This window comes from Sciurus vulgaris, assembly GCF_902686455.1.
Source record: "Sciurus vulgaris genome assembly, chromosome: 12".
In the NCBI taxonomy this organism is placed as follows: domain Eukaryota; kingdom Metazoa; phylum Chordata; class Mammalia; order Rodentia; family Sciuridae; genus Sciurus; species Sciurus vulgaris.
This window is the reverse complement of record NC_136473.1, coordinates 36471678-36498081: the sequence shown is the minus strand read 5'-3', so window position 1 is coordinate 36498081 and position 26404 is coordinate 36471678. Positions and strand designations below refer to the sequence as shown.

Sequence of the window (26404 nt, the reverse complement as noted above, 5' to 3'; positions counted from 1 at the left end):
ATGACCTAATTATCGCCATAATTGCATACATTACTGGAAAATCAGATAAAATTTGAGGCACATCTGAACCAATTTCTAAAATGAAAACTTATAAAAGACCAAAGTGTTAAAATTTATTTAGAACAAAGGAATTGAGCCTCTCTGGCCTATAGTTATAATCATTTTGACAGGGATGTATGGCAAATAGTGTTTTTTGTTTGTTTTTCTTTTGTTTTTGCTTTCTGGTATCAGGGTTTGAACTCAGGGTCACAGGTTGAGTGGTCACTCAACCACTTAGCCGCATCCCCAATGTTTTTTGTATTTTATTTGGAGATAGGGTCTTACTGAGTTGCTTAGTGTCTCCATAAGCTGCTGAGGCTGGCTTTGAGCTCACAATCCTCCTGCCTCAGCCTCCCAAACCACTGGGATTACAGGTGTATGCAACTACGCCTGGCAGCAAGTAGTGTTATGATTGGAATTTGTGAAACACCTAAATGAAGAAATATTTTTCTTAAGTATCATGTTAAAGGAAATCTTTCACTTTCTTATTCTTTGAAATTTTATGAGCATTGTCATGTTTTCAAATGTGTTCATGTTGTATTGGCTCTAATTTTCAACATCTTTATTTCTTAGTGTGAAGAAAATGCTAGAAATCAACTTTCTTGATGTTCATAAGAAATTGTTGAGATCAAAATGGGTAGCCCCAGTGTTAATTTGAGAAATAACTAGAAGACTGAACCTGGAAGGAAGCTTTCAGGCTGTGTACACTGCAGGAGTCATTCTTCCTAAGCCAGTGACCACATGTAGGTAATGATAACTCAATATCCCTACCCCAAGTCTTCCCTTTACCAAGCCTGTTGAGCCTCATGACCATGTTGCTAGAAGTGTTACTCCCCTCAGGGGTGTTACTCCTCTCAGGTGAGGGATTTGGCTCACTGGGGTTTGTGTAGTTTTGTTAGTAGCAGAGATGGAGACCATTCATCTCAGTATATCATATAGCTACTTTGTGATTTTTTTAAAAAGTTTTTGACATTTTCCTGCCATTGATGCAGTATTTCTTTTCTCTTTCTATTCAAAAGACTAGTGCTGTCTTTGCACGGAGAAACCCAAGGCATAGTGATCTCAAAATGTCAACTATAGTGGTATTTTGTCTCCACCACTAAATTCAGTTTTCTTCCATGCTTTACACTGCTGAACGATTCCAAGAGTCTGAGAAGCATGAGTTGAAAAGTCCCAGATGTACTTGTTTGTTAAGAATAAAAAGAAGGCATAAGCTCTGTCTTTATGACTTCCTTAGTTCTAATCCAGCTTTTAAGAGCTGCTCCATCAAGAAGACAAACAACTGAACTAACCTGTGTCTGAAACGTAAGTTATCACCTCCCCTATTTTTTTTTTTTTTTCGCAGTGCTGGGGATCAAACCCAGGGCCTTGTGCTTGCAAGGCAAGCACTCTACCAACTGAGCTATCTCCCCAGCCCTCCTCCCTATTTTTATGAGTAAAATAGGATAAAACTTCAAGTAAACATATACTATAAAAGATAAAACTGCAAAATTAATGTAACTTATTAAATTATTGCATTCAAAGACAAACAGGATAAAAGACTTCACAGGTGTATTTTAATACAAATTCGTAATCCCAGTACGGAAATTGAAATCACTTAAAACATTTAGGCTAGTTTTTCAAAAAGTTGTTTTCTTTGGTGCACATTTGACTAAAAAGCTTCTTATTCAGAGGAAATAGTTTCGTGGTTTTTAAACCTGTTGGTTTGCCTTTGATAAAATCAGTGTTGGCAAACCTGGGCATAATTAGTATTTCTCTTGAGGTTTTAAGATTCCTCTTAGTTAAAGAAATAAAAGATAAAAAACTTCAAACGAACATAAGGAGGAATAAGCAAGACTTTTTTATGTGCCCCCCCCACTTCAATTTTTTAAATATGTTCTAAATTAGTTGTGTAAGACATTTTAAAGATAAAAAATTGACTAATAAAATTATTGCATAGAAAGTAGGCCAGCATCCAACAGTATGCCGGGCATAGCATCAGTATTTAGTAAATCTTTATGGAACAGCTGGGCTGAGGCAGAGTAAAACCATATAGAGTTATAAATCAATTATATTTTAAAACTTTTATTGTACTCCAGATACTGGTATAGATCCCTAAACCTCAGAAAATTGTTAGAAGTGAAATTTTCTCACTTGATTAGAAATATGACATTACAGAGAACAATGAAGCTTTACAGACTTCCTTATGTAAGTAAGAATGATTTGCAGTTTTTTAAGCTGTAACAATTGAAGCTTTTAAAAGGAAAGAAGTATTTGCAGCAGTCGAAAATGGATCTGTTTGTCTATGAAAGGAAATATGTAGCTAAAAAGATTGCATAGAATCTAGGAACTAAGAAAGTAGGGGAGTTCATTTGGAAATACCAATTTTGTTGTTTCTTTCTTTTTAAGATTTTTCAAAGTTCTTCAGTTTGTAGTTGGGTGGGATTGAATGTAAGTCACGCAAGTTTTGGCATTTGGGTATTTATGGTCTGTTAAAGTAAGAGGGAAGAAAAGTTCAGGAAGAAAAGCCACTGATTTCTTGATACCACAGAATGGAAAATCAAGTTTAGAGACGAGACCAATGGAGAGGGAATAGTATTTCATTAAATTATCTTCTTTGTTAAAGGAACAAATTCCCAATATGAAAAGTTGTTTCTCTTAATAGGAAAAGTTAAGTACATTTAAAGTTAAATAAGGCACATTTATATGTGCCTTTTAGCCTTTGCTTTACTGGGGACTCAGATGGTGTATTATTTATCGCTTGATCTGTAAAGGATTGTCACAGACTGAGCAGCTCAAGACAGCACATTTATTCTTATATGGATTTTGTGGGTTAGGGATTCAGGTACCACTTAGCTGGGTCACATTCTTTGGGGTCTCATGAAACTGTCATCAAGGGCTGGGGTCTCATCTGAAACTTGACTGGGGATGGACCTGCTTTTAGGCTTCCATGGTTGTTGGCAGGATTTACTTCCTTGCTGGCTGGTTGACTGCAGGCCTCAGTTCCTTCTTTGCAGGTGTTAGAGGCCATCCTCAGTTCTTGGTCACATGGTCTTCACTATAGGGTAGATCATGGCATAGAAGCTTATTGACCAAAGTCAGGGAAAGCCAGAGAGTCTGTAGAGAGAATCCGCCAGCTAGATGGAATTTAGAACTTTATATAATCAATTCATGAAAGTGGTATCCAGTCACTGCTGTCATTTCTATTGGTTGGAAGCGACTCACAAGTCCCACAACTGTTGGTTAGAAACAAGTCACAAATCCCATTTCTACTGTATAGAAGGAAATCATAGGTCCGCCTCCACACAACAGGAGCAGATCACACAACTTGTTAATTCCACAAGGTGTGAAAACTGGGTACCTTCTTAGAATCTATCCACTGCAGATGGGATCTTTTGTTTGAAGTTTTGCTCTGTGTAAATTCAAATAAAAACTTTAAGCATGGTTTTTTGTTTTTTGTTTTGTTTTTTTTTTCACTTGGAGACAATGGTGTTCTACTTTGGTCTCCCCAAGTTTCACTTTATTGAACCTAAAGCAATCTAGCTTATGTGTAGGGAAAAAACCCACTTACACGTAGGCTGCCTAAAATGGAATTAAGAATAAGCTTTGTTATCTGTCATTGGTTTATTCAGAGTGATTAGAATTTAAGATGTTAAAAGTTATTTTTGGCCTTTATATTTGGGTACAGATATCTATCAGTCTTTTCATAGATAACAAAGATTGGGTTGGTTGGTGATAAATCACAGGCCTTGGTTGTGAAACTAGACTTTGGCATCTCCCTTCAGTTAACTTCTATAGCACCCATGTGATTGTAGTGACTGCCTTTTCCCCCAATAAGTTGATATTAAGAGTATGTTTTCATATATACTATTCAGTTTATTCTCACAAACTTTTGAAGTTAGTACTTATTTCCCCCTTACACAGGTGAAAAAACTGACTTATGAAGGTTGACACTCATTCAAGGGCCCATCACCAGTAAGTGGATGATTTGAGATACAAGCCCCAGACATTAGTGGTTTCCCTGATAGACCCTGTTGCTTCTGCTGCCACTTCTCACATGGCCCTGTAGGAGCACCAGGACCACCATAGGCCTGCTGTAGAGTCATTACAACGCAGCACAGAGAAAGATAATTGTCACAGTCCAGCTCTCACTGGTATATTACAGTCTCCTTTCCCACTTCTAAGATATGGAAAAGGAAAATGAAAAGTGATTAATGGAAAAAGTTGTGTTCAGAAGTGTTTACTCAGTGCTATCAGGAACTGTCTGAGAGTGGGATTACAGGCCCCATATGTTAGTCAGCATTTTGTCACTGAAAAAATATCTGATAAAATCAACTAAACTGAGGGAAAAATATTTTGGCTCATGATTTCAGAGGTTTCAGTTCGTGGTCAGCTGGCTCCATTGTTTTGGGGCCTGTGGTAAGAACATGGTGGAAGGACATGGTGATTGGAAAGCAAGAGAAAGAGCAAGGAACTGGGGATAAAATATACCCTTTCAGAGCCTACCAACAGTGACCAATTCCTCCAAATAAGCCATCCCACCTTAAGTTTCTACCACTGCCCAATAATGTCATCATATAATGAATCCATAATGGATTAATTCACTGATGAGGTTAGAACCCTTGTGATCCAATCACTTCCCAAAGCCCCAACTCTCCAGAGTCACAGAGGTTCACACCCATGCCCTGTCATCCCCTTTATGCCTGTGACATATTTTAATCTCTGTGCCTCTGTCATCTCATTTAGAAAAGGAGAGCAAATAACTGTTTAGTGAGCAGAAGGTACAGCATTTCAAACAGTACCTGGTGGAGGGTAAATGTCCAGTAAGAATAAGCTTGTTAGATATTTAATTCATACTTAAATGTTCCCCAAAGAATCAAAACTTTCTTCAAATCAAAAATTCTGAATGATTGTTGTTTAGCTTAGTACTTTTGGTTTTTAGCTATTGCTGTTGCTGGTTTATTTATTTATTTTATTTTTAAAATGTTTTATTTCTTTAACTTTAAGAATATTTTCAGTAAGGATTTAAAGGTAGAGGAACAGGCTAATAAATATTAACAGCACCCACCATAATGTGACCTACTAACAATCCCCTTGAGTACTCAGAAAAATTCCCAGTTGGGAAAGCCAAGTACAGGATACACTGAAATCATACTATTTTTATAAATTTTACCTGAATCTAAAATTATTTTGAAATAAAACTCTCAAAATTAATAAAAAAATTTAAAGTAAAAGACCAATAGCCGGCTGATATATTTAAATCTTCATAACCTAACTGGCATTATGGACTTGTGTTGTTCCAAGATGCTACATGTGACTCACTCAGTAGAAGTGAGAGGAAGGGGAGCAAGTATGGGGGCTCCAATCTTGTATGTTTTATGCTAGAATAAACAGAACTGGCACACAATCCTGGAAACAAGACAAATGGAATTCCTAACTCAGCTATGATCCCCCAGTTTTATTTTTAAATTACAGTGTGTTTACTCCCTCAGAACAGTTTTAGGATGACTGAAGTCATCTTAACTAGACATATTTCATTCCTACATGATGAAGCTAAAATAGCAAAACTGCTCCTTCAAGAAGGTGCATCTTTTCAAGTCTAGGGGGATTCATGACTTCACATTCAGCAAATAACTACCCACTGATTAAGATCAGTGAAGTACCTTGACTGTTAGGAGTTCTTATCTACCTGATTTAGTTACTCAATGGGAATGAATTGCTCAAAATGGCTTTATCAAGGTCACATGTGAGATACCTATGTGCTCTGGCTACAGAAAGCTGTGTCTCATCTTTATACTTTCTGACCTTTTCAATATCCAGTCACTCATTAACTTATCCAACAAGGATGTATGTACCAGACTCACACCTGCCTCTGCCACCTGAGGGCAGTCTGTAAGGCTCTTGGCTGTGGCCACCAAGGTACATGTGTATGCCTGCGCTCCATTATGTGTATGTGAAGGAAAAAACTAATGAATTCCACCCAACCTTTGTGCTGAGCCCTGGTAAATTCTGTCCGTGATGCCTGGAGAAGTTTTGTTGCCCCCGTCCACTCAACAAACACTAACCACCTTTCCCCAGGCTCATCCCTCCAGGAAGGCTTCTGGCCCACCATCCCCTCTGGGCTGCCACTCCTTCCTCTGGTCCCAGAGCAGCGCTGCCTCTCCTCTGTAGCAGGTCTCACAGGATCATTGCTGATGTGCAGGTCTCCCTCTGGATCCTGAGTTCCTTCAGTCAGACTTCCCTGCTCATCCCTGCCTGCCTAGCACAGGCCAGGCCCATCCTAGGTGTTCAGTGCCCTGTGGATTAGCATGGCACCTGTGATGAGCTCTGGGAGGGAAGAGTCCACAGAATCAAATCAAGAATATTTATATTCCTAATTGAATTGAGTCCTCGAACCTTCCGGCTGAGACTCATACAAGTTGGGTTTCCCTTATCAGAACTACTTGGGACCAAAAGCATTTCAGATTTTGGAATATTTGAATATACAGAATGAGATATCTTGGGGTGAGATTCAAGTCTAAACATGAAATCCATATGTGAATATACCTTGCACACACAGCTTACAGGTCATTTTATGTATTTTTTGGTGCACCTGTGTTTTGAATGTGCTCATGGTGTGAAATTTACCTATCCATACTCCAGAAGTTCAACCTGGGAACTTTTCAGATTTCAGATATTTGGATTATGGATGTCCAACCTGTAGTATTGTTATTTCCCCCTGAAGCTGCACCTCAGAGGAACTTGTTGTCTTGCAGAGTCCCACAGCAGTGTGTCTCAAATGTAGAATAGAAATCTGAGTATGCCACGCCAGGCCAGTATTATTTATGTGGCTGCTCACTCTGGCTGGGGAGGAGAGGCATCATGGTGGAAGGGACAGTAGAACAGCACACTAAGTAGAAGCAGATCAAATAGAGGTACCAAGGGAGACAGGCTGGACAGAGAGGAATGCTGGGTGCTGCTCTAGAGCAGGGTTCCTTACCTGGGGAGGGAGGAGGGAGAAATGGGGACTACTGGAATGGCATGGGACAGTGTGTCGGGGTCAGTGTGGAGGGGGTCTAAGATGTTCATTACATCTTTTTTTGCTTCTACAGCCCCCAAATATAAAGAATAACTTCCCAGAAACTCCTTCCTGCAAGGCAGGGGGGGGCTTGCATGGTTTTTCAGAAATATTAGAATATTAATCAAGGTTCAGTTGGCCAAAAAGAATCGAGTTGATGTCACTGGAGAAGGGCATGAAGCTTCATAGTACAGAACCCTCAAGATGCTGATACACCTGAAGAGAAGCATCCCTGCGCCCTGCCCCCTCAGTCACCTGGTCTGGCTTGTCGTGGGAAGCCCTGGTCACTTGCGTGGCATTTGTTTTGTCTTCCTTGCACATGGACTATATGCACATGATGAAAACTTTGGAGAGTAAAGAAGTTTTAAAAACCCAGAATATATACCCATAATTAGAGGCAGTTACTATCTACCTATTTAGTATATTTCTAATCTTATTTTTTTCTACATAACTTTCAAAGCTGAGCATATTGAAACACTTTTGTGTTCTTTGTTAAAAGATAAACTAAAAGTGTTTTTCATGTCCTCATAACTGTACTTTTATAAAGAGTGACTTTTTCTACCCACTCTTCCAAAGAGCCTTTTAATACAACTAATAATAGCTGACAATTATTGAATAATCACCATATGCCAGCGATTCATCATCCCCAGTGGACCCTGTCCTGAAGCCCCACTGCCCCTCAGCTTTCAGCTGGATGGCATGTCTCCCCCACTCCTTTGTGAAGCACCTGCATAGGCAGGCCTCCAGCAAAGATGGAATCGAGTTCTGCCTCCACCTGCTGGAACTCCTGAGCTGCCTGAGGGAGGGGCTGCTTTTCACCTCCTGCCTGTGGGCACAGGTGGGCCTGCTGTGCCCCTCCACTGGCAGCCTGACCTGTTGGGTGGGAAGCAGCTGGGCCAGGGATGCAGCTTCTGTGGGGAGGGCCTGCCCAGCAAGGTGGCTGTCACCTTTGGGACTAGTTTACATTCTCCACCAGTGGTTGAGCATATTTAACGTGAACATCCGTACCCAGCTAGGTCAGCATGCAGTGTCTATAGGGTACACATCCTGGCTCCCTGCTCACACGTTCCTTCTCTTTGCAGATACATGTCCCAAAGCAACACGCAGAGGCCCGAGAGCTCATGTACTCAGGAGCATTGTTCTTCTTCAGCCACGGACAGGTAAGTGTATTTGCCCCTTTCTGTGTGCTCTGCTTTGGTGGGAGAGCTGAAATGAGAATGGCCAAAGAAAGCCCTGGTGGAAGGCATCAGGACATCTGTGGCTCTGGCTCCAAGTGGAAGAAGGTCCTCTGTCCCTGGCTGCAGATGCTTTACACTCAGGGTCCTGTTCCTGTGGGCCATTCATGGCTGGTATCTCAAGTGCAGGATTTCTGGGTGTTGGGGTGTTACACTACACATGTGTTTCTTTTTTAATTTTTAGGTGTAGATGGATACAATACCTTTATTTTATTTATTTATTTTTAATTTGAACATTTTATTGCTCCAATTTCTAGTAATATATTATCAGATACCCAAATTTTTACTTATGTATATTCCTTGATTGTATATTTATTTAAGTAAGATATATTATAATTGGAGGACAAAAAACTTGTTCAGCTACATTAGAAACCTTTATTTTATTTATTTATTTATTTTTATGTGGTGCTGAGGATTGAACCCAGTGTCTCAAGTGCACTAGGCAAGCACTCTATGCCGGAGCCGCCACCCCAGCCCTGCACGTGTCATGTTGATCTAAACAGCTCTCTCCGTTTTTTATTTGCTCCAGGGCTGGGAACTTTGTGATTGTGCTGCATGACTGAGTGGTCTGCATGCAGGACAGGGGTCCTCAGGTCCTGTTGGTGCTGGTGTGTTGAGGACTGCTTTCTGTAGAAGGAGCACCACCTGCTGGTCTTGTCCAAACTGCTCTGAATGACTCAGGTCTGTTTCTAACTTTATGAGTCTTGTTTATTTGTTTTGTAGCAAAACAGTGCTGCAGACTTGTCCATGCTAGTCTTGGAGTCCCTGGAGAAGGCAGACGTGGAGGTGGCCAATGATCTGCTGGGCGAGGACCCCTCTGTGTGGCCGGCTGCCCCATCGTTCTGATGTAGCACCTCCCTAGTTACTTCACCCCCTTCAGTGCCTGTGTGTCAGTCTCTGGTGCTCTGGGGCACATCTTGTTCTGGAGGTAGCTCCTGCCCAGTTGGAGTGGCCATGCCCACCCAAGTGGCCTGCTCCAAGTGCATGGGCACATAGCAGGACACACAGAGCATGACAAAGTCCTGACCCTGCTGTGACAGTCAGAGAGGTTGGTGCCCTGTGACCAGAGACTAGGCGTGTTGTTCTGTCCTGTGGGGTGAGTGTGCAGTTGGTAAAACCCTTCTATGGTCTCCTGGAAGACTGGGGAGACCCCACTGCCTCTCCTGCCCTCGTGGCTGGAGAAGGGAACACTCTGGACCCACGCCTGGTGCACAGGCCCATCCCTGGCTTGCTTCAGGGCTAGCTCTTCACCACAGCCCACCCTTCCTAGCATGACCCAGGTAGGTCACAAAAATGAAAGTACTTGTCTGTAGCACTTTGGGGCATGCAGCATTCGCAGACAACCTTCAGTTGGAGTGACTCTGGATAGCCCTAGAGTCTAAGGGATGCACATGGGGGCACCCACCTACTTATCAGTGGCTTCTTTGCATTCTTTTGAAATTAAATAATTGTGTTTTGTTTTGTTTTTGTACCAGGGATCAAACCCAGGGGCACTTAACCACTCAGCCACATCCCCATCCCTTTCTTTGTCTTAAGACAGTCTCATTAAGTTGCTTAGTGCCTTGTGAAATTGCTGAGGCTGGCCCCAAACTTGGAATCCTCCTTCCTCAGCCTCCTGAGTTGCTGGGATTTCACATGTGAACCACTGCACTCAGCTGGAGTTAATAAGTTGGTTTTGCAAGATGCACAGCACAAAGAGCAGAGCAGTGTCCCTCTGTTTTTGAGTTTGGTGGGTTTTTTGTCTAGTTTTGTTGTTTGGATTAAACCCAGTAGCATTCTGCCACTGTGCTATTACCCCAGACCTTTTTAATTTTTATTTTGACACAGGGTTTAGCAAAATTGTTCATGCTGGCCTCAAACTTGCAATCCTTCTGCCTTCAGACTTCCACATCACTGAATTACAGTTGTGGCCACTGCCCACTTCCCTCGTGTTCCTTGGGATGAGGGTCTGTTTTTGTTGTTTTCAGAAAATCTGGCTAAAGTATTTAGTCTGATGAATCCAAATTCTCCGGAGTGAGTGGCTTTTATATCCAAAGCCCTGAAGTGGTCCAGTGGAGGGTCCGGGAAACTGGGACATCCCCACCTCCACCAGCTACTGGCCCTCACCCTGTGGAAAGATAGGCCTAGGGTTCTCCGCTGTTGAGAGGTAGGCAGCTCTGCAGCAGGGCTGGCCAGCTTGCCTCTCCCTGGCTGGACCAGACATTTCTGCTCTAGTACTGAGTTGCCCCGGGTGGAGCTACACTTCTCCAGGAGGAGAATCAAGACTGGCCTGGTCTGCCATCTTTGGCTGTAACCGCCAGCCCCTATGGAGCATTCAGATCCTCACTTAGTCTGCTTGTCCCTCCCGTTCTTCCTCCTGGAACAGCCCCTCCATGGCCTCATTCTCTGGTTATTTTCTCAACAGTTCATCTTCTAATGAGGTGTTTGTGGCCTTATTTGGCCCATGGGGTTGGATCATGGATGTTTTGCTTGGGGTGGTCAGTGTCTCTGCTCGGGGACTGGAAGAAAGCACTCAGTAAAGGTTTTCTGTGACCTGAATGGCACAGTTGCCAGGATGTGATAGTGGCATTCCTGGGGACAGCTGGTATCTGGGGCCCTGGTGCTTGGACTCCTGGCCTGTGACTGTCGACAGGAGGGAAGGCTACACTAGCAGGCAGTGGAGACGGCAGTGTACAGAGCAGCTCTTCCTCTGAAGCCCTGGGGATTCTGAAAGTTGGGAGAGAGTGGCCTCCAGGTAACACAAATTACTTTTGTGAGTGACACCTTGGGCAGCGAGCGCCTCCTGGGAACAGTTGCAGGCTAATGAGTGACACCGTCATTGGGTCGCCGTGCGTGTCAACAACCCAGGCTGCACTCTGCCCTCTCATCTACCTGGCTGACAAAGCCAGGTGCTTACCATGGATGACGCACTGTTGACAAAGGGATTAGCAGCCCCTGCCTACTGGGTGCTGGTAGCCCTGGCAGGAGGAGGGACCAGTGTTCTTGTATAGCAGGGACAGCCTTTCCCTGCTGAGAAGCAGAGTCTAGAGATCCACCTAAGAACAAGCCAGTGATAGTGACTTCCTCTGGGGATGGGGTGAGGTGCTTGTCCCTAGGTCATGGGGCTTCTGCAGTATACTCAGCACTTGCTGGGAGCTGGGAACTGGGAGCAGGACCAGCTTAGGTGGGGCTGCTGTCCATCACAGCCCCACTGTGACATTGTCACTGTGTGAACAAGAGTTGATTTCGTGTTTGGGCTTATGTTGAGGGCTGTCTTGGACAAGATGGCGCCTGGCAGTGAGCCAAGCGGTGCTGGCTGCAAAATGAGGGAGTACCTAAAGGTTGTTTGCTGTTACTAGTTCCTTGGAGACTTATGACATGTTAACGCCAGGCTCAAGGATTGGCTATCTAAAATCATGCCGCGTGTGGACAGCTTCTGATTTATATAGTTTTATGCTGGCATTCCCCTACATGCTCTCCTGCGTGAGAGAAAACTTTGCTATAATTGGCTGATAAGCTAGGAGCTGGAGCCTGAGGGAGGAGAGGAGGGAGAGAAGACGAAGAAGGCAGGAGACAGAGAAACAGGGAGGATGCAATAAATCTCCTCAAACTAAAGATTAGTGGTGTCTCCTTTCTCCGCGCCGGTTCCGCTGGTCAGAACAGGCTTAAGTATGCACTGTCTTCTCCTGTGGATGCCCAAATCCAAAAGGTGATTTTGGAGGGTGCTGGGGGACATATGAGACAAGTAGAGACATGACTCCACATAAGTCTGACTTCTATGAAGGCAGCTCAAGGGACAGGGATCCAGTATCAGTTCCTTTGAGGTGAGGGAAGAGATAATCTGTTACACCCAGTTCAGAGGACCCGAAGGGCTCTTAGGATGGCATTGGTCTGGGGTGGGAAGGGTGCTTTTATGGGTCCAGGGTAGTAAGCCCAGAGTGGGGTGTGGGACTTACAAGCAGGTGTGAGAATTGGATGACCCAGCCAGGTGTGATGGCACATGCCTGTAATCCCAGCAGCTTAGGAGGCTGAGGCAGGAGAATTGTGAGTTCAAAGCCAGACTCAGCAATTTAGTGAGGCCCTAAGAAACTTAGTGAGACCCTGTCTCAAAATAAAAAATAAAGGACTGGGGATGTTGCTCAGGTGTTGAGCACCCCTGGGTTCAATCTTGTTACCAAAACAAACAAACAAAAAAGAATTGGGTAACCCACAGGGTCCTTTGTGGTATCAGGGATCTATGGGAGAGAAGAGCTCAAGGTACTGTTTTGGAGGAACTCATTGTTAGGGGTTTCTTAAGGTTCTTACATGGTTTTTTAAGTTGCTTGTTTTTGGTGTTGTGTTATTTTTTTTTATACTGGTGTCAAACCCAGGAGCACCTAACCACTGATCCACATCCATAGACCTTTTAATTTATTTTGCGACTGGGTCTCACTAAGTTGTTGAGGCTGGCCTTGAACTTGGGATTCTCCCGCCTCAGCCTCCTGAGTCACTGGAATTGCAGATGTGTGCAACTGTGCCCATCTTAAGTTGCTTGTTTATAAAAGAAAAGCAGTGGGTTGGCAGTCTTCACAATGCATACCCAGATGCATCCATCAATCAGGCATCTTCAAGTAATCAGATGGATCAAATATTAGTCATTTTTTGTCCCGACTTTTGTGCATTTATGTTTTTGGGAGCAGCTTCACACAGCTTGGAGAATTGAGGTCTTGCTGGGGCAACCTTCTGCTCTTCAGCTCTCTGGCATTTGTTATTTGAACACAAGGAAGTTGGGGAGGTTGGTGGGAGCAGTCCTATTATGGTCAGATGAGACTTGTCACTGGTTTTCACATGGGGTTGTAGTGCGTTGAGGTGTGCATGTGGAACACAGTTGGGGAACAGGAAAGGTGGAGCCTTCAGCAGTCTCTGTGACATGTCTGTCTGCCTATCGTCATCCAGCGACAATAAAGAAACACACACACACACACACACACACGTAGTAAAGGTCTCTCTCTTTATTCTTTGTTCGCTTTCATATATATCTTTTAAGTAAAAATAAACTGATAAGCAGAAGCAAAGCAGAAGCCAATCAAAGTAAGTGCACGTGAGTGTTCATGTGTAAGATGCATGGGCTTCAGGCTAAGGAGATGGATGCATGCACTGGTCACGAGCTCAGCACAGACCAGGAAAGAAATCAACAGCCAATCAGACGTGCTTCCTGTTCATTAGCATTGTGCTGCAGACTCATTGTGGCACCGTGCCAGGCGCCATCTTGGAGAGAGCAATGTTGGGGGGGGTGCCGGCAAACGCCCCCAACATCTGCCTTTCTTTCTTTTCCCTTTGAAGAACAAAACTACTGCAAATCTCAGTATCACTTCCTGCACTCCGCTGACAGTGAGGGCTGGGCTAACATGCTAGTGGAATACTCCTCCGCCCAGGGATTTCACAGTGAGCTGGACATGTTTGTGGCCCAGGCGGTGCTACAGTATTCAGTGTGGCTTTGTGGTGTCTGCACCTGCGTTGCCTCCCAGGCTTCCGGAGATGGTTTTGAGTGGGCCACAGTGTCCCTTGACTGCAACATGCTGGAGGGAGAGTGTTGGTTTACCAGAGCTGACCACAGAGCTCACTTGTCACGCCTGATCATTGCTCACAGTAGATGTCAAGGTGTCAGAAACTTTGAGAAGCAGGAGCTCTCTTTCAAGGGCTGTCTTCCCAGCTGTTCCCTTGGTCTCCATCCTTTCAGCACGTGGACAGGCTGCATCCTCCACTGCCTCAGCAGCCCTTTGTCAGGAGGGCCTGTAGTCTGCTCTTGTCGGGCCTGCCTGTCAAGAGGGATCTTTTGGCTGACCATGGCTGATCGTTTTATTTATTTATTTATTTAAATTTTTAAAATTTGTTATATTTTATTTTTACATATATTCTAATTAGTTATACATTACAGTACAAAGCATTTGATACATCATATGTAAATGGAGTAGAATTTCTCCTTTGTCATGACATAGAGTTACACAGGTCATGTAATCATATATGTACACAGGCAATAATGTCCAATTCATTCTACTGTCATTTCTACCCACAATCCACCTCTCCTTCCTTCTCTCCACGGTTTAGTCCAAAATATCTCATTCTCCCCCAAACCCTTAAACCCTTATTGTGAATTAGCATCCACATATCAGAGAAAACATTCAGCCTTTGGTTCTTTAGGATTGGCTTATTTCACTTAGCATGATACACTCCAGTTCCATCCATTTACTGGCAAATGCCATAATCTCATTCTTTAAAGCTGAGTAATATTCCATATCTCATTCTTTAAAGCTGAGTAATGTTCCATTATGTGTGTGTGTGTGTGTGTGTGTGTGTGTGTGTGTGTGTGTGTGTGTGTATCTCAGTTTCTTTATCCATTCATCTGTTGAAGAGCTGGTTGAAGGCTGGTTCCATATTTAGCTATCCCACAACTAATCTTGAAAGTATTTAAACATGTGTAAGAGCTGACCAAGCCTCCTGGCTGCTCACTGGTGACACAGGACACATCAGCCAGTGCCTGCCCCTTCCAGACTCTGTACTCTCCCTGTGATCAAGTTCAACTGCATCTCCCCACAGGTGGTGTCAAGTAGGGTCACAGAGGTCCACACATGCTTTAACATCATCCACAGCTGCAGAGCCCTGCCACGCACTTGTCATTGTTGACATCTGTAACTTTAAAAATAAGTTGTTCAGACTAAGACTCCCCGACCCAGCTTGGCCATGCACAGTGCAGTTTCTTCTCTGGGCTGGCTTTGGCACTGCCTCATGGCCTCTGAGCTCTTTCTCCTTGACCTCTGGAGCTGCTGAGGGAAGTCCTCCCTGAGCAAAATCCAGGCCGTGAAATCCAGCACCCCATGAAGCATCAGGCTGTAGCCACTTGTGCTCCAACCCCCTTCACATGCTCAAATGCATAGGTACAAAGAGACCATGCTTCAGTGGGTTCAGCAGACATGGACTCAGGTTCTGGACCCATTTCTTAGTCTGTTGACCTTCAGCAGCTGTGTTTCCTTCCCAGGCTTAATGCTCATCCCCCAGAAGGTGTAAAAACCCATGGCATTGTTGTACACATGAGGGACAGCCCAGGATGCAGTCCTGCTGAACCCTTGAATACAGCCTCGGTACCCCCTCGGGATCCCATAAAACTGTGTCCTGTGCGGGTACTGGTGTGGACCAGGTCAGCAGCTCAAGGGGTTCAGGTCCTCCTAAGCATCTGTAGAAACAGGTCTTCCTGCAGTATTTCCACCCACCAGGGTGTTCTTATTTCCAGGTTTCTCTGTTTAAAAAACAAAAACCATGCGTTAGTGGCCTTCACAACATACATGCAGAAGCACCCATCAATTGAGGATGGGCCGCCATTTGTTCAACCCCTGCTCAATTTCATCTGGTTTCTGCTGTTGGCCCTGGATGGGTAAGTCTGTCTACTGGTGTGTGTGGGGTGAGCTTACACAGGCACCATACGTGCTTCTGTCACTGGGAACACATTTCTGGTTCTTGTTGCAGCAGCAAGCTGGCTGTGTTCATGGTGCTGTGTGAGCAGTATCAGCCATCCCTCTGGAGGGACCCAGTGTACAAGGAGGTGAGGATTCTTCACTGTCAGGTCGAGGCAGCCACTGAGAGGAGGGAGCCTCAGTACATGGGTGGCCCCTGGGAACCCTGAGGGCTGGGGTGGTTCCACCTTGCCTACAACCTCAGTGTCCCTGTGCCCTGCCTCTTGCAGTACCTCAACAGGGTAGGTCAGCTGTTCTTTGGGTCCTGCCCAAGCAGACTTTATCCTGTGGAGGCTTGCTAGGTAAGCTCTGCTGGCCTGCAGTGAACTCCTCACTGGCTCCCCTGCTGGACCCTGTGGAATCCTTGGCACATTCCCACAGTTGAGCCGTGAATGGCCATCTGCAGGGAACCCTCTACAAGGGCAGAAGTTGAAGCCACCTCCTAACCTGCCATTGAACATCTGGCTGTCTGTGTGCAGGCAGGCCAGACTTCTGAGTGCCCCGCCCCATGGGGCAAGGCAGTACAGTGCTCCAGGAAAGCCTGGTTTATAATCTTGATACTTTAAATGTTTTAATTGCATTATTTGAGGATGACAGCAGCCCCATGGAGCTGGACTGAGCTGCAGGCTTGCACAGAAATGCCCATGGTCAGCACTACCAGACAGTTTCAGGAGCCTGGCCTAGAACAAGACTCCTCACGCCCAGCAGGCTCCTGGTCTGTGTTGGTGGGGCCGCCTATGTGGCATCTGTCCCTATTTAGGTAAGGTGGCTGAGGGCTGCATGGTCCGCCTATTGCTGCATGTCCAGGAGTTGGAGACCAAGGCCCAGGCTTCTATGGACAACCTGTATCCCTTCAGCTTAATCATAATAAAGCGCAGGCCTTGCTGCGGCATCCCTCTTCTGTCCTTGTCTCTGGTTCCTTGGGGAGGGCTGCGGGATGACAGGCAGCCTATCATCAGTGACTACACAAGTTGTGCCCAGCATCTCTGCTCCAGGTGTCCAGCACGGCCTATGATGTGCAGAGGAGGCAGTGGCCACCAAGACAGGAACTGAGCCAGCCTCCTGAGGTCTTGTAAATGTGCACGAGTTTCTTGTTTATCTTATTTTTGTTTTGAACACAGGGTTGTTTTGCAATCATGGTGTACTTTTCCCTTCACAGGTGGGACGGGTGAGCTGTGGGGTCATTCTTGGACTCCTTGCAGATTGGGTAGCAGATGGCCAGACTGATGCCTGTATCATCGTTGGCCATAGCTATGGACCCAGTGATGCCCTGGCATGGCCAGCAAAGCTCCTCTTTGCAAGTCTTGAGCCACAGCCCTGCTGGTCTCTGCAGGCACCATGCTGCCTCTCCAGAAATGCCCTTTAAAGAGGGGTACTGTAGAACTTTCCACGTCCTTCATGATGCAGTATTTATTTTTTATTGGGTGATGGATTTCTTTGACCTAATGTTTCAGGTTTTAACCAAATAACCAGTCCAAGAATGAGCAAATCTGTCCTTTATGACTTATAATATTCCACATTACCAGTATAATTATAAAGGGAAACACTATATTTTTTCACGATTAAGAATTGTAGATTAATGCACAGCGATCCTGCATGGCAGGAGGGAGATGTATATTATTTACTATAAAAATGGAATTTAAAGGAAGGCTGTGTCAACTGTTGAGTATAAATAAATACTTTATACTGGGCTTTGCAGCACTGGTCCTTTCTAAATGAGCTCTGGGGGCTGGTCATGGGGTTTGCTGTGGGGTCTTGGCATCCAGTCCCCCACCTGCTGGTATAAGGCCCCAGGTAGGGTGGAGTGAGGGTCCACCGTGGTCCTCTGCTCTTCCTGGCCCTACCTGCCCTGGGTCATCCAGAACCTTTGTGGCTCCTCGTGTCTGAGCCAGGCCTTGTGAGGCCCTGGGAGGAAGCGCATGCAGTCTGAGTGCTTGCCTAGGCTAGTCCAGGTTGCCTATATGTAGATGGAACAGCCAGTATCAGCAGAGTGTCAAAATTCATCAGCTGTGATCATGGAAATAAATGCACGTGTAGTTTTATCGAAGTCAGGTGCACCAGGTGTGGGCACCACAGCTTCAGTGAGCAGGCCCGTGGTCTTCAGGGAAGTGGACTGTGCTGTCACACGGGAGCCATTGCTACAGGTACTGGGAGGGAGATGCTAGGGGTTGTCAGTAGGGGTGATGATGAGGAAATCCTAGAGGGTTGGGGAAGGAAGCAAAAAAGTTGGCAGGGCCCAGGTGGAATCACCCCAGTTCTGTTGGGTTGCTTGAAACCACAAATGAGATCCCATGATTGATGTATTTGGAAACAGTTTGAGCACAATTTAGATTTTGATTATGTGCAATTTTGCTCAGGATTCACACTAGGTGAATGCAGAGAAAGCAGCTATCCAGAGCCAGGTAGGGATACCCACAGTATGTCCCCAAGCACACCTTTGCTGTGCCACCCACCTCCCGTGATGCCTACTTCCCACAGACCTCAGGAACATCCAAAGTAATGTGTTCTGCTTACTGTGGCATTTGCTGTGTGCTTTTGATACTCTGGTCCGTAAGATGGCACCATCCCTACAGTCCTTGTTCAGACTTAGCTGTGCCAGGCAGGGCACCCAGCTGAGGCAGCAGCCCAGACACCCAGTGTCCAGGTAGCTCTCTGTCCCCACGAAGGGACAGCCTATGGAACCTGTGACTGCCCTTCAATGACTGCAGACTTTCTACCTTGTTTGGAAAACTTTCCCCCCTAACTGTAAAGGTGCGCACATTCATGCCCTCATATGAACTTGTACTTGGGCAAACACACAGCTCGTGCCATGTGCCCATGGTGGAAGAAGTGTCAAGATCAGCCCATGAAGGCTGTGGGCAGAGCTGGACCTGCTATGGTAAAAGCATGGGCTCCGTGTTCTCTCTTCTAACCCAGGACCAGTGCTGTGGTCTCTGGGGCTCGAGTCTCCACATCTGAGAACCCTGGTGTCTGTAGAAGCTGCATCTCTGCAGGGCAGTGAGCACCGACCCAGCCTCTTCTGGTGGAATGAGGGAGGGAGGGGACTTCAGGCAGAGTGGCTTCTGCCTCTTCAGGGCCTCAGTTTCCTCATTTAGAAGTGGGAGGCATGGGGGTAGGTGGAGCCCAGGCTGGGTGCAGGGTGGCCCAGGCCATGGTGGACCTTGCCAGAGTCCCTGCAGGCAAGTTGAAGGGGGCTGGGCCCTGGAGGACTTGCTGGGAAAGGGGCATCACAGGGCCTCTGCTGAAGGCCCAGACCTAGCCTGGGGCAGGTGTTTGTGCAGAGGTGTTCAGGAAGGGGCACCTGGAAAGACCCTGGGGACTGGGCCTCAGTGAGCCCAGGGTGGGGCCGTCACCCTTTTCTGGGACCTGGCTCCCCACAAGTGGATGTGCCAGCGCAGACTGGGGGCTGGAGTCAAACAGGCTGACTCCCTCAGGTCATTGCAGGTAGTCTTCCTTGTCTGCCCAGGTGGAGAAGGTGTTCCTAGCTCAGCCCCCTCCATTCCAGCCTTGAACACATAAATGGGACGACACCAGAGCCACACTTTATTCCAGGATGTGACATGGGGCAGCAGGGTGCCCAACCTTAGGAACCCTCCCCCATATCCTCTGGGGTGTGACTCTGCTAGAAAGGGCTAGAGCCACCCAAGTCACCCCTAGATGTGTCTCCACCAAAGAGCTCCACCCAGCCCATCCAGCTGGCTGGGACCTGCCCTGCAGGGATCTCATGGAAAGGGAGCCCTGCTGTCCTGCATGGCCAGAGTGCAGCACATGAAGGAGACCAGGTGTGAAATAAATATGAAGTGGCTTTAACTACTGGCCTTCCAGCAGCAATCGGGGGCCCAGGGGCAGAGGTGGTACAGGGTCACCCATGCCTCTGGGGGTCTCTTGATGGCTTTAGCCATCATCCTCAAAGGTCAGGGCTGGTGGGCATGGATCACTGGTCAAGGCTGAGCACCAAGCTGAGCACAGATGCCCATGAGCAGATGGTGTAGCTAGGTCCTCATCACAGCTCCTGGCAGCCCCTGGCCGAACCCCTCCTGCCTTCTGCCTGAAGCCAGGGCCCCAGCTGGCGGGGGACCCAGGATCTGCAAACACCATTCCCTTGGAAAACTGCTCCTGAGGACAAGGGCCATGTTCTCTGCTGGCCCCAGACCCATGGCTGACACACAGCAGATACCCAATAAATACTGGTCATGATGGGGGAAGGGAGGGAGGCATGTGGCAGGTCCCAGAGTCCCCAGCGGCCCAGCCAGCTCACTGCTGTCCATAGCTGCCCAGCACAGGTCCCGCTTTGAAGGCCTAGAAGTCCCTTCAGTTTGAGCAGGTATCCAGGAGTTCGTGGGGGATGTCCCTGAGCTGGGAGACCCTGCAGGGCCCTCAGGAGAAGTGTCTGGGAGCAGGGAGGGGAGCAGGTCAACCAAGTGTGGTCAGCAGCAGCATGGCTGGGCTGGACCAGGCAGATTGGCCTATGATGAGGTTCCACTGCCACCTTCCCAGGCCCTTCTCTCATTCTAAGTGAATGCCTTACACTGCCAGAGAGGGGCATAAACACCTCATGGCAGAACACAAGTGAAGACACCTAGCTGCTGGGGGAAGGACAGACACACAACCCTCTATCCTTTGGGAAGGAGTAGGACACAGTTCTATTCCAAATCCAAGCAAAGTGGCTAGGTGGGTATTAGGGTGGCAAAGCACTTGTCTAACATGCAAAAAGCCCTGGATTCCATCCCCAGCAAGGCAAAACAAATTAGAAAAGCCAATGAAGCAGAGGTCTGCTGCTTGTGGGAAAAGGCAAGAATTTTCCATCCAAGCCAACCAAGATACATGTGATAAGGGACAGCCATCCTGAAAAAGTCCCACCCACAAAGCCCAGACACAGGGGGCTACCTAGGAATGATGCTTGAGAAAGTCTAGATGCCCAAGAACTTCAATAGTCTGCAGCTGGTAACAAGCAGCAGCCATCTTCACTGGGGAGCAGCAATAAAAAGGGAGAGACTATCTTCAGTCTCAGGGAAGAATGAGGGTTGGGGGTGAAGCAGGACCACTGAGGGAAAAAAAAATATGCTTCAGCAGTCTCATCTTCACATTAACACCAAAGGAACAGAGAATTGATCTTGCACAAATAAAATGCAGACTCAGCTCAGCTCCAGTCTAGATTGATTCAAACTCCCCCCCACCAAGTAAGGGCAGAAAGAGATGTGCTCAAATTCATATCACAGATTTATTTCTGCATCTACTATTTTATGTATGATAATTGGCTTCCAAAAAGTATGAAAAGTTTTAAAATTTAATGTATAACAATTCAATAACAATTTTCAAACACAGAAGAAAACAAGAAATAAACGATTGTTAAGAAACAAAACAGTCAAAAGAATCAGGTGTGTGGGCTGGGGCTATGGCTCAGTGGTACAGAATTTGCCTAGCACATGTGAGGCACTGGGTTTGATCCTCAACACCACATAAATAAAAATGAGTCCATCTACAACTAAAAAGAAAGAATCAGGTGTGAATAAGACCCAGATATAACTATCGAACAGGAGCTCTAGAGTATCTATGATAAATATGTCAACTTAGTGGGAAAGGTAGGCAATGTACATATGTAAATGAGGAATGTCTTTAGAGATGAAAACTCTTAGAAAGAGTCAAATCAAATTTCTAGAAATAACCAGCCACAGAAATGAAGAGTTTATTTGAGAGGTTTATCTTTGGACTCACATCCAGGGAAACAGTGAACTTGAAGACAGCCAGTAGAAATTATCCACACAGAAACAAAGAGAAATAAAAGTTTAGCAAATACATCATCCAAGAGATGTGGGACAAAAGCAGCCGTGTGTGAGGACCTCAGAGAAACAGAGGAAGGGAGGACAGTCGTCCAGGCAAGAGAGTGTCAGAGCTTTGGAACTGTGCCACTGACACATCTCCACTCTGGACACCAGGCTCTGAGCATTGGTGTTAGGTGATGGGGAAGGACTGAGAAATGCTCTGGGCCTAATTTATTTATATCGGAAAAAAACTGAGAGCTGAGGCTGGTTAAAGACCCAACAGAGTGAGAAAGGGAAAGGAGAGTGAAACAGAGGAACCTGAGAGCAGAGTTTGGGGAGATCTTTTGGAACTGGAGGAAGCAAATGGTGGTGACTAGCTACTGCATTATGATTCATCCAAGTGCAGATGAGAATGTTAAGATGGTTTTCTCTATTCTAGGAGTGGAATATTCCTAGGACTGAATTATGTTTTATTTTTGGTCTTTGGGAGGTTTATTTGGAGTGGAATGCTAGTGAGTTTTTAACAACTGTTTTATTTTTAAAAATGGCCTGTGGTTAGTTATATGTCAAATCCAAACTAATGGCCTGTGGTTAGTTACATGAGTTACTTTTTTTACCCTTTCCTTGCACAGATGGGACAAGGTGTTAAAGAAACGTGCTCACAATCTCGCAGCTGGTGAGACAAGCAGAGAGGGTCTTGATAGTAGTAAGTGGACTCTTTAACATTTAAACTTTAATGTACAGGCTTAATCATTTAAACCTATTATACAGGCTTAATCATCATACACAAGACTATGTGTACATTATTTCTTTGAATATTCAAAGCAATGTGTATTATTTTCAATTAAAAAATTTAACTGGCAATTAGTAATTTCACATATATGTATGTAAATACATATGTATACATATGTATATGGTATACATATACATGTCAAGGTGACATTTTGATACATGTATTCATACAGATCAATTAAGTTCAGCTAATTTGCACATCTACTTGACATACGTATAATTTTTTATGATGTGAACATTTAAAATCTACTGTCTTAGAGATTTTGAAATGTATATTGTATTGTCATTAACTGTAGTCATCATGCTAATAGGTCTTAAAAACTTACTCCTCCTCTCTAACTGCGCTCCAGTACCCTCTAGCCAGCATCTCCTCATTTCTCCCCAAATATCCAGCAACTGGTAGCCACCATTCCACCCTCTACTTCTATTGCTTCACATTTTAGTTTCCACCTATTAGTAAGACTGTGCACTGTTTTTATTTCTCTGTCTGGTTTATTTCACTTAAATAAGGTCCTCAGGTTTTATCTATGCTGTCACAAGTGACAAAACTTTATTATTTTTAAGGCTGAATATTATACCACTGTGTGTATATACATTTTCTTTATTTGCTGAAGTAGGCTTAGGCTGATTCCACGTTTGGCCCTTGTGGATAATGCAACAATGAACACAGGAGTCCAGATCTCTCCTAAAAACTAATATGGTAATTCTATTTCTTTGTTTTTTGAGGAGCTCCTGTTCTCCATAATGGTTGTAGTAATTCACATTATAGCAACAGTGAGCAAGTGTTCCCTGTTCTCCATTCTCCTTTCCTGCACTTCTTATCTTTTTTTTTTTTTTTTTTTTTTTTGGGTGCTGGGGATCAAACCCAGGGCCTTGTGCTTGCAAGGCAAGCAATATATCAACTGAGCTATCTCCCCAGCCCAATATCTTTTGTGTTTTGGATGATCACCATCCTATCAGGTATCAGGTGGCATCTCATTTTGGTTTTTTTGATTTGTATTTCCCTGAAGATTAGTGATGTTGAGCACCTTTTCCTATATCATTTGCACAATTTGAGAAATGTCTGTTCAGGTCCTTTGCCCCATTTTTACATCGGATTGTTTTCTTGCTATTGGTTCTTTGAGTCCCTTATGCACTTTGTATATTAACCTCTTAGTAGCGTATGATTTACAGATACTTTCTCCTAATCCATAGGTCTTCTCTTCTCCCAATTGTTTCCTTTGCTGTGGAGAAACTTTCTGATTTTATAATCTCATTCATCAATTTTTGCTTGTTTCCTGTACTTTTGGGGTTATGTCCACAAAATCACTGTCTAGGCCAATGTCATGAAGTTTTCCCTGAAAGTTTTATCTCAGGAAGTTTTTATTGTTGGGTCTCATGCTTAACTTTTGAATATTTTTGAGTTGATCTTTTTATATAGTGTGAGGCAAATGTCCAGTTTCATTCTTTTGCATATGACTATCTAGTTGTGCCAACACCATTTATTAAGATAGGAGAGAGTGTCATTTCCTTATTCTGTATTTTGGCTTTATTGTGGATAACCATAAGTGCATAAGTTTCTGGGCTTTCAATTCTGTCCCTTGGTTGATGCATCTGTTTTTATGCTAGTACCGTGTGTATTTGATTGCTATAGCTTTATGTGAGACAGTTTTTCTCATAGTGCCACCAAAATGGAATTCTGAACTCAGAATCCCTGGCCAGACAGTGAATTCTGAGGAGAGAATGAAGGATCAAAAGGGGAAGAGGAAGAGTAGCAGGAACACAGTTTAAACTAGGCTTCAAAGTTATAGAAGTTTGACATCACTGTCTCTTTTAAGTTTTCAAGGATTCTTTCCTGGCTCTGATTGATCACTTTTCTGAAAATTGATTAAGTTCTCAACTACCCAAAGGGAGAAAAAGCACAGATGCCTCTGAGCTCAGAGGCAAGAGCAGTGCAGGTGATTATCAGTGGACTGATGAAGTGCACTTTAGAGAAATGGAGAGAGAATGACACTGAAAGAGATTTGAGGAATTTTCAATAGCAAATAGTGTGCCTGCCATCATTCTCTTGTCAGACCAAAGTTGCCAGAAAGGAAAATAACAGCCTGATTTTAACTCCCCCATTTTCCTCCCCTACCCTCCTCTTTCCAAAGGAAATGAAATTACTTAGATCAGGGGCAGTCATACTTGACAAAAACAAGTGCACTGGCTCCAGCTTATATTTTTCTTTTAGGTGCAGGGATGTCAGAAAAGCAGCGCAGGGTCCCATACTAACTTGTGTAAAGACAAACATGATAACTATTCAGCAAGACTCAAGATGGTAAAAGTATCACAAGCACAGCAATGATCATTAAAGAATCAAAAGTATATTTTCAATGATTAATGTTAACATAAAATGTATTTCAAAGACACTAGTATTGATTTCCCCAATGCTACATTTTGGATCTGGAGTGTCCCCAAAGGTTATGTGTTAAAGCTTTAATACCAGCATGGTATTATTGAGAAGAAATTTTAAAAGTTGGGGCCTGGTGGGAGGTCTTTGAGTTATTGAGAAAGTGCCTCTAAAGTGGATTGTGGGATCCTAGCCCCTTCCTCTTCCCCTCTTTAACTGAGGTCAGTGATTTTGCTCTGCCATAGGTCCAAAGTAACAGAACCAAGAAATTGTGGATTGAAACCTCCAGAACTATGAGCCAAGTAAACCTTGTCTCCCAAGAAGATGAATATCTCAGGTACTTTGTTACAGTAATGGAGAGCTGACTAGCACACTCAGAGGCCTTAAATTCATTTAAATTTCCTTTTCTCCCTCAAAGACGTGTATTACTAGGTCTTTTGCAGGTATATCAGCAGTTCTCAAAGAATGATCTGGGGAGTTCTTTGGGAATTTCTGAGACTTCTACTGGTGGCCAAGCAGATCAAAGCTATTTTCAGGAGTGAACAGTGGATTTTTCCAGAAATTATATGACATGGGATATTGCAAGAATATAAATGCAGAGCGATTAGAGTCCAGCTGCCTTCTATTGTGCCAGCCAGTAAACAGATTTGCAAAAGTATAAAGCAATGCCATTCATCTCATTACAAATTTTTTGGGTAAAATATAGTCTTTTCCATAAAACATAGTTTATGTCAATAACATGTAGGCTATTAGTATTGTTTTAAAATAAGTTAGTAATTAAATACATTTAAAAATTTCTCAGTTGCACGTTCTAATATGGTAAATATTGACAGATGTATGACACATTAAAAAAAAGATATATGAGGTCCTCAATGCATCCTAAAATTATAAAAGGTTACTGGGTCCATAAAGTTTGTGGAACTGCTATAGGTAAGTAGATAAATTTGGTAAACAAATATCCATATTATTCATTTGTAAATTGCATATGTACATATTTTATGAAAGAAAGGAAAGCCAAGCCCCATGTCTATAAATGATGTAGTGTGAAGCACAGGCAATTTGGAAACATATATCAAGAGCTTTAACAAAGTGCATCTCATTTAACCTAAGTATTGGGAATTTATCCTAAGAAAGTGATAACAGATTTATACTAAATTTTCTATCAGAATGTTCATTGAAATGTTGCTTATAAAAGAAAGAGAAATAAATCATTTCCACAAAAGAAGATCAATTAAAATATCAGGATTTACAGGCTGTGAGAGATGATCACAGAAATAATTAATTGATGAAATTCAAGTAAAGGTATAAAACAGGACCTCATCATGTAGAATTACATTACCCTGTTAATGTAGACTTACTAAGAAACTACATGAAAACTTTAAAGCATTGTTATCTGGCTGAAAGGGTGATGAGTAATTTTAATTTTTCAATTTTTGCTTTGCCATATTTATTAAAAAAAAGATATAGCATCCAAAATTTATTGGCTCCTTTCTATAAACCATGTTATTTATGATCACTATTCATGTAATCCCCAGAAGAAGGAACTATCATTATTTCAACTTTATGGAGGAGGAAAGCAATTTGGAGGCCTATAAAACTTACCCAAGGTCACAAATGTACTAAAAGGTAGCCAGAACCCCAGGATCTATAACCTAACCTCAGAATTATACAACCTAACTCCAGAAACTTACTTTTTTACATAA

The 26404-nt window shown here is 44.2% G+C and overlaps 1 protein-coding gene and 1 long non-coding RNA gene across 2 annotated transcripts in view; both read left to right on the top strand.

Moving 5' to 3' along the window:
- The first annotated feature begins 622 nt into the window (after window positions 1–622).
- Window positions 623–9572, top strand: LOC306641026. The gene is made up of 3 exons (XR_013757989.1): window positions 623–786; window positions 8158–8235; window positions 9034–9572. It is a non-coding gene; the product is annotated as an uncharacterized lncRNA (long non-coding RNA).
- Window positions 9573–11573: 2001 nt separating this feature from the next.
- Window positions 11574–26404, top strand: part of LOC306641368 (Golgi to ER traffic protein 4 homolog) — a gene marked incomplete at its 5' end in the record, with an annotated part of 63776 nt that continues 48945 nt past the window's right edge. Inside the window, 4 exons of the mRNA XM_079106463.1 lie at window positions 11574–11586; window positions 13612–13750; window positions 15557–15697; window positions 15790–15865. Of these exons, the coding sequence (XP_078962589.1) occupies window positions 11574–11586; window positions 13612–13750; window positions 15557–15697; window positions 15790–15865 (369 nt within the window). The remainder of the gene's footprint in view (window positions 11587–13611; window positions 13751–15556; window positions 15698–15789; window positions 15866–26404) is intronic.